The sequence below is a fragment of the Molothrus ater genome, chromosome 2 (assembly GCF_012460135.2).
Source record: "Molothrus ater isolate BHLD 08-10-18 breed brown headed cowbird chromosome 2, BPBGC_Mater_1.1, whole genome shotgun sequence".
In the NCBI taxonomy this organism is placed as follows: Eukaryota; Metazoa; Chordata; class Aves; order Passeriformes; family Icteridae; genus Molothrus; species Molothrus ater.
The window spans coordinates 99,693,759-99,707,157 of record NC_050479.2 but is presented as its reverse complement, the minus strand read 5'-3'; the positions used below and the strand labels follow the sequence as shown (position 1 = coordinate 99,707,157).

General features: G+C 37.9%; 1 protein-coding gene across 4 annotated transcripts in view; it reads right to left on the bottom strand.

Annotated features, from left to right (window-relative positions):
• The window catches only part of SENP7 (SUMO specific peptidase 7), a 39,726-nt gene extending 26,599 nt beyond the window's left edge, over positions 1-13,127 (bottom strand). For 2 of the 4 annotated variants that reach the window (XM_036390829.2, XM_036390840.2), the window contains exons 1-4: positions 13,086-13,127; positions 10,483-10,590; positions 8,253-8,347; positions 1,553-1,750 (exon numbers count right to left, since the gene is read on the bottom strand). In XM_036390829.2, the coding sequence (XP_036246722.1) occupies positions 1,553-1,750; positions 8,253-8,347; positions 10,483-10,590; positions 13,086-13,121 (437 nt within the window). In that variant the 5' untranslated portion in view covers positions 13,122-13,127. The remainder of the gene's footprint in view (positions 1-1,552; positions 1,751-8,252; positions 8,348-10,482; positions 10,591-13,085) is intronic. The other 2 variants (XM_036390856.2, XM_036390847.2) reach the window with 2 other exon arrangements.
• Between the last annotated feature and the right edge of the window lie 272 nt (positions 13,128-13,399).

Here is a 13,399-nt window from a genome sequence, read left to right as displayed (position 1 = left end):
CTGACTTTACTTACAGACAGGTGACCAGGATCAAGCCATGACTTTGTTGAAATAACTCCCCAATTCTCCATTTCCCATATTGTATCTATTACAAATGGCACTAAAGTGCTAGTCACTGGGGAAGAGTGAAAAGTCATCCTAATGTTGGTTCCTGATAACAAGTTTTTACACAATACATTTGAAAACCATGCAACAGGTAGAGAATATTAATCATTCAAACAATGAAGCACTCCAAATCTAAAGCAAGTTGAGTTCACAACTACTAAAAAAATTACTAGCTCAAACCATTATTGTACTTAATATAGAATATTGTGCTCCAGATATGAGCCAGAAAAAATACACAAGATGTACCCTCAGATTTAGAGCATTAAGTACAAGAGTTCATGTTTTTCTCTCTATAATTCCACTACCTCCCATCATCTAAACTTTACAAAGTTAAAAAATTGGATACTAAAAAATTAGTCTTATTTTGCAATAAAACAAAACAAAAAAACCCCCAAAAACCTAAACGCACAACAATCCAAATGAACACCCCACACTTCAGCCAGCCTTAAGTCACAGAAAATTATTAGTAAAAAATATGATATTTTAGAATGAGACAGCCTAATAAACTGTTCTCTCTAAATCTCATTTAAATTGCAGCTTTGTCAGGTTAATGTAAGCAGCAATGGGCAATTTCGCAGGAAAAAAAAAAATTGCTATTAATTTCAGTTCTCTAAGATGTTGATGTATCAGAATGAGGAATATGACTGACTTTTCTCAGTTTTAACCTGGGAACTTTTAATTACTCCTGCCTTCAAAAAAAACCCTCACATCATTATTCTCTTCTTCATCTTTCTACCGTCCTCCTCAGAATTTCCTACTCTTTTTCCCTGTGGAAAATTTGCTGCTGTAGCCATAACAGACAAAGAGAGGCAGCTTGCTTTGAATGCAACAGCCACCTTAAACCAAAACAGGTGTTGTCTAATTCTAATACCCGATTTCTGCTAGTTTTATTTGTCAAACATTACTGTGATGCTCAGTCAACCTAAATATAGGAAAAGATGAAAAACAGATGTTAAGTGGTAGGAGGACACACATAGCCCTTAAACAATGTCACCCTGTTAGGAATACTGACACCACCAGTGGGTTAATGTGAAAAGAAATTAATTATCACAGAGAGGAATTTGGAGATATTTTGCAAAACAAGTTATTTGAAATCATGCTAGAACACAGCAACACGAACAAGAAAATGAGATTTTGCTTCTGGACACAAAACAAACTTAGATGTGTTAGAACTACTTGTGTTTCTTCCCAAATCAAAGCAGTGCAATCACTGCAAACAGAAACTCCTTCTAAGAAAGAAAAGTAGCCTTTTAACACCAGGCCCAGCAAACCAGAACAAATGCAATGTTAAAATGTCTCATTGGAGAAGCATGTTAATTTGCACTCAGGAAACTGATCTCCTGATTCAAGAAAAGAGTAGAACAAAAGCTGTTTCAGGGAAATTCTTTTCCATTGTGAAGTTATGTCATTTCAGGAAGACTGGCAAAATCAGCAGTGAGTAACATACCTTTCAGAAAGAAAAGAACTTTCATGAGGAGAACTTAATATTTGACATGTCTGTAGGCTGGCAACAGCTGATGAGGGGAGTTGACCCGATTGCAATTTGTCTGCAGCAGGTAAATTTGCATCAATTATTACGTGGCTGTCTATGTACTTTCTTCCAATTTTCGTACTCAGGACGTTCGTCAAGATAACTTTGGGTTGCCTGCCATACATATAACAGTAAACCATAAGTACTGCACTGCAATCTAGAGAAACAAGCTTCTTGTTAAATTCATGTATCCTACAGGCTTGATAATTAAACATCAATATTTTTAGTACCTTAGAGGCAAAAAAAATCCCATTAAAGTGCAAGGAAAACAGGTAAACACAAAAGGTAAGAAAACTAGCCATGTAATTTTATAATTTTACCTTAGAGGCAATGCAGTGTGCATAGTAACTGGCTAACATATCCTGCAGTTTAAAAACTGGTAAATATTTCTCTCTAAACAGCTTTCATGTAGTATCTGTACACATTTGTCAGAACTCTGGAACAAACAATCTTGATTTTCCTGTGAACAAGAAGCCTCCAGTAAAACAGAGCATATTTTCTAAAGCACCTAGTGAACAGGTAGAAAACTAGCATGCACACAAAAGGTAGCATTAGATTTTATTCCACTCCTCAAATATGAGGTAGCACTCTACAGTATTGCAAGACCCAGAAAAATACCTGCAGGTGTTAAAACAGAAAAGCATCAAAAAGAAGCCAAGCAGAAATATAAAGATGCAATTCCTACTTGAACATGCACACAATGTGTAAGAGCAGCTCAACTTATTTCATACAATGTCACAGCAGCCAGCTTGTTCTATAGCCCATATCCACTTCCTTTCTCAGACTGGGATTTAAATGCTACCACTTCCATTGCAATTTATTTTGGATTAGGTTGTAAGGCTATGGCCTTTTTGAATGTGTTTTGAACAACACGGCCTTTTGAGTATTGACTGCATAATTCTCCTGTTGTCTGTGTTTATCCACAGAGCACACTCCAGCACAGATGCTGTGATGTCTGGAGAGCACTCAGATCTCCTCTTGCAAGATATCAATTTGCTTTTCATCAAGAGGCTGCCTTCCAGACACAATTGCAGAGACCCACAGGAGATAAACAATTAAGAGATACAACTTAAAGATGAAAATTCTAATACTGAAGAACATGTAGACTGGATGTAACCTCCAAAAAGGAAGCCCCTAAACTGTTATCAGAAGCTCAACAGAAAATCCAGAGAATAAAGCATTCACTCTAGCCATACTTTTCCCTGAACATCTACAATTGACCATTGCTTGCAGGGCTGCAAAGAAGATACTAGACTTGATATGGTTTTCTTCTGATCATTTATGCCAATTTTCCTATTTTCATGAGTAGTCTAAAGCAGTAACAGTGAAAATACACCTTGGTATCTCCTCTTAGAAAAGCACTGCAGTTAAATTCCCAGTTCTGAAGCTCCAACTATTTCTATTCAATTTCACTAAAAAATTACTTGGAATTATGAATTACAAAGTCAGTAAAAATGCCCTACTGAAGTTAAAAAAGTATCTATACTTTGGTAGTTCTGCTAGATTGGCACTGAAGTCTTCACACAAAGAATTAATCTGCATTATAGCCAGTAACTTGGACAGTTTTCTTACAGCATCATAAGGATTGGAAAAGATCTCCAAGATAACAAGTCTTCAACTGAATACCACCATGCCCACTAAATCATACTGCAAAGTGCCATGTCTACTTGGTTTTAAACACTTTCAGGGATGGTGACTCCACCACCTCCCTGGGCAGTGCTGAACCACTCCTTTCAGTGAATAAATTTTTCCTGATATCCAGCCTGAACCTCCCTGGCACAACTTATGTCCCTTTGTCCTGTTGTCTTGGAGAAGAGACCAACACCCACCTTGCCACGGCCTCTTTTCATGCAGTTCTAGAGGGTAATAAGATCTTCCTTCAGCCTTCTTTTCTTCAGACTGAACAAGCCCAGTTCCCTCAGCTGCTCCTCATAGGAATTATGTTCCAGATCCTTCAGCAGCTCCGCTGCCCTTCTCTGGACTTGCTCTAACACCTCAACATCTTTCATTAAATGAGGGGCCCAGAATTGGACACAGCACTCAAGGTGTGGCCTTCACAGGGGGACAATCACTGCCCTGCTCCTGCTGGCCACAATACTGCTGACACAGGCCAGGTGCCACTGGCCTTCTTGACCACCTGGGCAAACTCTGGCTCATTTTCACCTGCGGTTGACCAACACCACTAAGGCCTTTTCCACCAGGCATCTTTCCAGCCCCTCTTTCCCCAGCCTGTAGTGCTGCAGAAGGTGGTGGCGACCTAATGGCAGGACTACAATTCCAACTTTTTGAATTTATAAGCTGATAAGCACTGTAGATCATAGATGATTTGTCAGGATTTATTTTATTTTCAAACCTCTGAGAACTAGACTTGTTTTCCAAGAGCTGGTCCTATGAAGGCACTGAAGTTCAGGCTAATTTTTTGGGTTTTAAAGATTACTGAAGCAAGAATTGGGTTTTTCCTACTGCATGTCCTGCATAGCAAAAAAAATTGTTCTCACTGTAGAGTAAGTCTCTTTTTAATAGCTAGGGAAAAAAACCTTACTACTCACATAGCTGTTACACACATGCTACAGTAACATTTCTTAAGCAAAGGGCTGCTATTCCTCAGTGAGTTTACATCTGCAAGCAGCTGTAATTGTCCCACTCACATGCTGCCTTCAGATCAGCAGCCTGGTTACATGGTACCAGTGGCAAATACAGCTATGGCCTGGAAACTTTTGTTGCTGAAGGACAGACATGCTTGCACCTAAAATGAAGCAAGCTTTGCACTGGAAATCTATACAAAGGAGAGGAACCTTTAACAACAAGGATGTCAATGGTATACACTCATCAGTGCCAGGCCAAGGCATCACTTCTTATCTGGCACCAGGTTTTGACTGAAGGTTTTGAACCAGTTATGACCAAACCTTCAGAGCAGAAAAGGAGCATAAGAGCTTTCAATGGCTTCCCTTTCTAAAAGGAGTATGGCCTCTGGCAGTGTTTCTTGAAAATCATGTCACTAAGACTGGGAGTACAATAGATTCAGGGAAAGCCTAAACCTAAGCCAGCCTGTACATCTGTAAACAATGGTTGTGACACAAATCCCTAAATTATTTGTTAAACTGTCCACAGAATAAAGTGAGCAACTCAAGCAAAAGACATTTCAAAAGATTAAAGTAAGTGTCAAACAGAAAGAAGCAAAGTATACATTAAAAGCAAGTCCCACAAGCAGACCCAGCAAGTAATTTGCGTAACAGTAACACTGGAGGCATCTTGGTGAAGGAAAACCAAAGACAATTATTTTAGTTTCCAAAACAAGTACCTACCATAGTCTCTTATCTACCTCCCAAAAACTGAAAAAAATACAAAAGCAAAGGTAATGAAAACATAGTTATGCATGTAATGATGGAATAAACAAAAAACATATTAAGAAAAATGCTGTTAGCTGCTCCTGACAAGTCTCATTTTGCTTTTCACTGGCAATAAAAAAAATATCCTACCTTATAAACCACAGGAACAAAACTTATTGTTTATACCTCTTTGAGGAAAAATGTTTGACCTCATTTCACACAATAGTCACAGCTGCTTGATATAGTTCCCTACCCAACGTTCATATTGTGTACACACACCAGTGCTGGAACTGCTGTCTGCAATTCATTCAAATTTGTATTAAAAAGTGATCAAAATGAGACAAGGAGACTATTGGCTCATTTGGGACTAAATTACTATTAATTGTCTACACCACTGTCTTCATGGCTATATTCTTTTACTAGTAAACCCAAGTTCTGGGAAATAAATATTTTGGCAGTGGGATGTCACTGTACTGTTTGAGGGTTGTTCCCTCAGCTCTCATACAAGCTGAGGGTCTGTCCTGTGTTTACAGAATAAAGCCACTGATAGACCTGATGTATATTCAGTTAGCTGAGCTTCTGCAGCACATGCACAGCCCAGGAGCCCCCTGACCTTTCTGAGCCCAAAGGAATAACATGACACACTATCATTAATGGGAATCTCTGATTGATGCATTCACTGACAACACTCTCTTGTGAGGAAACCTTTTGATTGTTCTCCTTCAGCTTCAAGGTCCTGTCCTTTCACCAACTGATGAGAAGTCAGTGACCCGCAAACATGAACATCCCTATGAACCTCCTTGCTTTGCTGGACTAGGATGTTATTACTGAACAAATGCACTTGTCAGGGCAAGGGGGATCAGTATGTAAATCATTGCCACAAAAACTTGACTGCTATGGGGTCAGTACCTGATTCAGCTGTAACACATGTTTCACTGAACATTTAAAGAAATGCCAAATTTCATTTGACCTGAAGGAACTGCACACATCTTATTTCAGTACTCCTTCCACCCTCCCCCCTAACTAGGGAGCTAACCCACCCCAGGAGCCCTCTCTGGGATCCCAGACAAACCCCCTGACACTCACCTTTCACAAGCCCAGGAGCAGAGCTGTACAAGTGAGAGCAGCTGCAGTTGCTGCTACAGACCCCCATGATCTCACACCACAGCACAACTGACAGAAGTTGTAAGAAATTACTACCAAATTTGGTAATCCAGAAGTTAAAAAAGCCCCATGTGAATTTGTAGGTTTGTGCTAATATATCTCCTTTGTCCTTTATGACTAAAATTTGCTGGCAGTAACAGTCCTGAAGCAACTCATCCCCCTAAACACCTGAGATTGGCTCCTATCAATAAAGTAGATTGCTTTTAAAATACCAGGAGCTAAAAAATTGGCTCCTATCAATAAAGTAGATTGCTTTTAAAATACCAGGAGCTAATAGGAGTTTGTAATTAAGACTTATTTCCTACTCTGTAATGCAAATGAAAAATTCCTCACTGGGAATAAACACTATTGCATCAGAAAGACTTGCAGCACACAAGTTCACTCCTTCCTCTTTACAGTTTTGTCAGTTCTCAGAGACTCTTGCTCAACAAACACCACCTCTTTAGAACCTGGGTGCTCTTTCCATTTATTGTGCAATGAAGTCCCCATGTTGATTCTGACTTACTGAAAAACACTGAGTACCCAAGTGGAACACTTACTACGAGCTTCATTGCAGACAGGAGAGTAAATTTACTTCACAGAGAGGCTCCAGCTAGTCTCTAGAAACATATCTTTTTTCAAGGGACTGAAAAATGTACAGGTTTAATGTCTAAATACTTGCTGTCTCTTTGCAGTCTAAGTAATTTCTCACTATTGTGCTAGTAACAATTTGTGTAAAAATTATGGAACACCTATAAATGCTATTTGAAAGTCTCTTACATATTGAAATAAACAGAAAATTAATACACAACAGATCTAAAGGTAGCTTTAAAGAAACCAAACTTCTCAATGTTTAAAGATCAGTTCAAAGTTTATTGAGAGACTTTTAGAGATTGATATCTTGACATCACACATCAACCATGTCAAAACATAAATAAAATTCAGGAAACTGCAATTAAATTCTGTTAGGTTGACCCTGTGAGCTGCTCCCTCAGTTAAAAGTTACTGACAGAAGCTTTTTGAGATAAGTGCATGTAAACTGACAGCTATGCCTCTGAGGAGATATGAAAAATAAACTCAGCATCTTTTACAATTTCAGCTCTTCCTTGCAACACTTTGAAGCATTCTGAATATACAGACCAGGCTAAACAATGACTATTCATAAACCACAAACCTACAGAACCCAGTAGTGCCAAAATCTCCTGCATTTTCATTACTTGTGCACTTTCTTTTTAACAGCCTCTCCTGATAAGAAACCACTTATGGGCAAGTTTAGTTGCAGTCAGAAAACAGAGCAGAGAATGCTTATTAATTTATTTAGAATTAAGTGATTTAGGGAATAACAACTGTTTCATTATGGCAAACATATTCATTTTGTCACAAAGTGATTACGTTTCCCAGCTCCTGCTAATAAATCTAGTTCTACATTTTTATTTCCATTTGTCAACTGCAGAAAAAACAGCTTCAAAATTTTCTTGGATAAAACAATTACCTAGCTGATAACTCTGAAGATGGCAATTTTATCTTATAATAGCATATAAATAATTTGCCATAATCTCAAAGAAACGAAGATATTTGCTCTTGGCAACAGAGAAAGAAGCGGCACATCAGCAGTCTTAATAATTTAAGCACCTTGACACTAACACAGAGGTGGAAAAGCTCCCATTTTTTTTACTTCCTTCCACTACTAATTACCATATTGTTTAAGGGATATTTTGATTATTTTAAAGAGTTGATAAAGCCTCGGCTAATAAGTGTGGGCTACAGAACAAAAAGGATGAGAAAAAGAATTCTGAGGAGCTTATTACAGATCTAAAGATATCTAGGGCTAGAATGACAGTTTACACTTAGAGAGCAATGAACACCTTTCAGGACTCCAAGCAGGTTAACAAGCAGTAATTCCTCTAGTAAGCACTCTCACTCTAATGTCACAGATCTTGTGCTGATATTCCACAAAGGAAAGGTTACAGCTGCCATTAGACCACTGAAGCATGATTCTCTGAAGGTGAGCCACCCAACAGCTTGAAAACCATCTCTGCATGACACAAATAATTAGCTAGAGACCAGAGACACTCATCTTCAAGAAAGATGTGAAACCCTGATTATGCAAACAGAGATAAACTAATTTTGAGATGACTTCTTACCCAATTGATTCTTCATCATTAGAGCTGTGTCTGTTGTATTCCCTTTGCCTTTTTCCTTTTGTGGAAGGCTTTCTGTTATTGGCACTTAATTTCCACTAAAACAAAACAAAATTGGCAGATTTCAAAAAACCTGATTATATCGTAAAGGATAATGCACTAGAAAAATGGAGCACTGCAACAATGCAACTGACCAAATATATCAAAGTTATGAAGAGCATACACAGCAATTTTGCAAGTAATTAATTTGCTTGATTTAAAGAATCCATATACCACCTGATCTTGAACAGAACTTTTTTCTCCTGAAGAACTATACAGGACAATTCCATTGCTTCCCGATTTCAAGAGGGACTTTAACAAACACAGACTTAAATATTAGGCCTGTTCCACATAATCAGAAATACACAAGATGCAGAAAGTAGAGGCTAATGCTGTGAATTTAGGCAAATTTTCCAGGCTACAATATGGATATAAAATATACAAAATTCTGAGGAGGAAAAGCAATTTGAAGGTTTGGAACTTAGGTGGCAAACCCCAGAACAGCACGACTTGATTTTTTTTCCACATTCCCTTACCTTACCAGAAAGTACTTATATTTTCAAATTAAGTAAAAGAAGCCCCACCAAAACATAGTTATTGTTGCAATTCCAGAAACATCCAGCCCTCCAACCCCTCTTCTAATCTTCCTCATTTCTTAAAATTCAAAATATAATAAACCCAACAGATGCTTGAAAATTATGGCACTCAGGCTGAAAGCAGACAAACTTATCCTAATTTTTGACTAAGTGTGGTTTGAAAGGGCATCTGGAAAGTTCATGCCCATGCATATTCTACAAATTTTAATGAAGTCTGGAAGGCACATCCCAAATCAAACTGTTCACTACCATAGGGATTAACTCTAATGCAAAATAACCCATTATTAAAGTTGGCAGCAAGAAATTGACTTGACTGGGTTCTCCCCTCTTCCTGCCTTCCAACACCATCTAGTTCACCTCATACCACTGGGTGTTCAAGCACAGGAGAGACCTGTACATCCAAATCACTAAAAACCACACAAAGTTTCTCAAACATGGTGCAAACTCTAACAACTCACGACCAAGTTTTTTAAAGTAGAACATAAAAACTAGCCAGTATTTAAAGCATTTGAAATCCCCTGAAACATGGGAAAGTTTGAAATATATCTAGATATAGGTAGGAAAAATAAGAAACAGAAAATCAGACAACATCCAGGAAATAAAGAATTTTTCAATTCACCATTCAAATCATAATTTTTGTAGAGGCAGACAGGTTGCTGCTTGTAGCCACAGGAGACACCACCTCCCATTTCAAAACCTGACTGCAACTGGAGGCTCTGCTCACTGAAAGCATTACCAGTACAGAACACAACCCCACAGCGAGTCTCTACTGCAGCATTCTCAAATGTCCTGGCCTACCAAGAGACCTGGGTCACATTACCACTACTCTAAGTCAGGAGAAATTCCTACCTTCCTTCACTACACCTTTCAACCTCCTCTGAGGGGGAGGAGGTCTGTTTGTCCAGGCCCATGATTCTGAAAGCACTAAAGCCAGCAACAAACTCTGGATGCTGAGCTGAAGGAAACAAGAGCAGCAAAGTATGTTTCCAACACTTGACATTTGAAATGCTTACGAAATTTGGAAAAGATTTATAGAGGCAAATATCTGCTTCTGTATGTGACTGAGATGATCCAGACAATCAGTTATGATAAATGCCATAAGACTCTTACAGTCTTTTGGTCTTAATACAGTTATTTCTGTATTAGCACCTAAAATTCTGTCAAGAGGCATAGAGTGCTTCATATATTCTCTTAAAAGCTTAAGCTCCTGCATAACTGAAAACTTAATGTAAAAGTTATTTCTATATAACAAAAAGTTTGGTAAGTGATCTGAATATAACCTAAAAGTTCAGCAGTCAGAAGACAATCAACTAAAATATATTAAATATCATATTTACCTTTATATTAATGATTTTCAAGATAATTTCAAACTACACTCAAAGAGAAACTGCTTTTCATGATTTAGACTAAGACTCCCATGTCTGTAAATGTATGCTTGCAAACAGATTTCAGACTAATACACTTGCCTCTCTCAAGACAGTCTGGATTAGTTATTGGTCACAGGGCAACACTTGGTTGCCTTGTGAAAAAAAACCAGCCTCCAAAACCTCATGTAACATTCTCCTACACACTTTACACTCTGAAGAACTTCTCTTTACCTCTTTTAAAGGGCAGTCACAATGGTGGGAGCCTGGGAGCCTTGCCAAAGGGGACTGAACCTGGACATCCTCTGACTTGGTGTTTGTTTTCTTCTTTGGTATACGAAACTGAAAATAGATGATGTTACACATGGTAAAACTAAATTATCCACTGGTGCTATGAGCTGACATGCCTCCATGTACAATGTTAACTGGGAAAAATAAAGTTGTAAGGGAAGCCCTGACTTGTGATTTTACTTCAAATGCATTCCTCATTAATGTCTGATCCCAAATCATGTGTCATACCACATGATGAGCTAGTTTTAACACATGAAACCATCTGAAAAAGTTCTATTTCATTAACTTTATATCTTCCAAGGTGACAAAAAGGTGACAACCAATCCACTGGCACCGTCTTCTTGGTTCATTCTGATTTGTTTACACTCCAGGTTAACTGTCTCAGCTTAGAGAATGATAAAGAGAAAACTAAATAGCTGAATGTCATGACCAGGTTTGCTTTCTCAAAAGAAAAAATTCAGGATGAAGAACAATTACATCTTATAATAGTACAAGTATTTTGGTATGATAATTTAGCATTGGGCTTTAATGTTTTCAAAATGGTATAAGCTATTGTTATTGCCAACTCCCACAGAAATGGAGACAGCATTTTGAAAGTATTTATTGAAAGAGAAAGCAGTTAGCAATCGACATGAATTCACCCGTTCAGAAAAAAAATATATGTAGGAAAGAAGGTTTGTTCATTGAAAATCAAAAAAATAACCAAACTAAATTTGTACTAGTTCTTAAGACAAGGAAACAGGATGATATTTTCTATCAGTTAATTAAACCAGTTTAAGTGTCAACTGAAAGAATAAAAGTGCAAGCATTGTTATTTCTCCAGGCATCCTGAGAAGCAAAACCTTACATTACAAATACAACCAGATGATAATGTATCAGAGAGGGAATGCAACATTTACACATCTCTGAATCTAGCTCAGGCAGGAAAAAGCTGAAGCTACTCCATATGATGGACAGTGTAAAGCATCCTATGAACTTGATTTGCAAGCCACCAGATGCCTTGCATTGTAACATGAAATTAAAAGCAGGGATTCCAGAACAGTGACTCCAACAACCTAATTATTAGCACCTTAACTACATTCATTAGCTCAGCAGGTAGTCCTTCAGACAGACCATAAGGAAGTATGCTGTACCATAATGAGATAATATTTCAGTCCTTCAGTCTAAATCCTGAGTGCTCTTACTCCTTCTCTACACTTCTTTGAAACTAAGATTAAAGTTTTTTGTAATTAGACCCAAATTTCTATACAGTATCTCAGGCTGCCTTTGATGGTCAAACACTCCTTTAATAACAGTTTCTTCAAAGTCTAAAGGATACAGATGTCAGGCACAGGTAACAACTTCTCAGACGATTACCTCCCTTTTCAATCAACATGGAAGGATTGAAACAAGACATTTTCTTATTCAGCAGCTCCTACAAGTAGATTGTTTCAAATTTGTTTTATTTGGTTTTGTTTTAGAAGGGGCCTATAAACACGTTTATCAGTCAGAATGCATATTTCTGATCTGCACTGTAACAGCTAGGAACACGTTTCTTACTTCAGACCTCCACCTGCTGCCTGACTAGCAGCTTCTGTTATGAGATTCCAAAGATCACACAGTTATCTAGAATTTTAACATACATTTAAAATTAAAGAGGTTCTGATAACTTCTGTAATGACGTAAGAGACAACATTAAGAACAGATAAAGTCAGACTCAGTAAAAAGAAGAGACAACTGACAGAAAGGGATAAAAAGCACAAGATACATTAACCAGCAACATTTTCAGCTCACCACACAGCATCTTCCCAATGCTTGCACTCATTAAGAAGATGTTGGTTTACAGCACCCACAATTAACTTACAGACCAAGCACAAAGTCAACAGGCAAAGAGAGGTCTGAATCTATGCTAAACACAAGGTATACAGTTGCCTCAGCTTTTCCCAAGTAAAAGGTGACTAACTCTACACATACATGTGCGTACACACTCGTCAGCCTCATCTAAATCAGCAATACTTTCCTGAAGGTTCCCACCTGTAAAAGCAAGGGCCAGAGAAAGTGCATAAACACAGCGCTGGAAACAGCTCATTTCTAAACCACTAGATCCCCCAGACCTCACCCAATCATACCTGTTCCTATGTCTACCATTTGTTCTCTCCAGTACTCCCACTGCTAGAAGAGGCTTCTTATGCTAGTGTGTATTTTTTCCTAAAATATCCCTGTTAGAAGCAGTTTCTAGCAGTGTACATCTCTGCAGATAACCAACTTTCACAGAGTTTTGCAGCTGTTCTACTTACTTCAAATTACTCTAAAATTTTAGGTGGTAGCCTTGGTCTTAAAATAACTTGGAAAACATCCTGTTTATGTGTAATCAAATGCTAAGCCTATAATGTATTAATAAATGTACAATAGTAGACATTAGTATTGACTACTACCACAATAAACAGTTTCCCAAGCAAGCATGATCCAACAAAGTGAAGAATCAATTTAGTTGTGCAAACACATCAGAACACCCTAGGATATCCACAGCCTCAAAATAAAACGTTGAAAATTTCAGGAACACTTACATCGACGTGACTTGACGATGATGTTCTTCCTGACATGGTTTTCTCTACTGGAAAAAAATACGAAGAAAAAAAAAGAAACTTAACAATTTCTGGTTTATTGATTAAGAGGCAAGTAGAACCACAGTAGTAGGCACTAAGAAAGAACAAGAAAATAATTTTTCAGCAATCTAGAACAAAGAAACCACATTCATAACATGGATCAGGTTGCCCAAAGCCTATTCAACCTGACCTTGAAGACTCCCAGGGATGGGACATCCACTGCTTCTCTGGGCAACCTGTTCCAGTCTCACCATTCACATTGTAAAAAATCAATC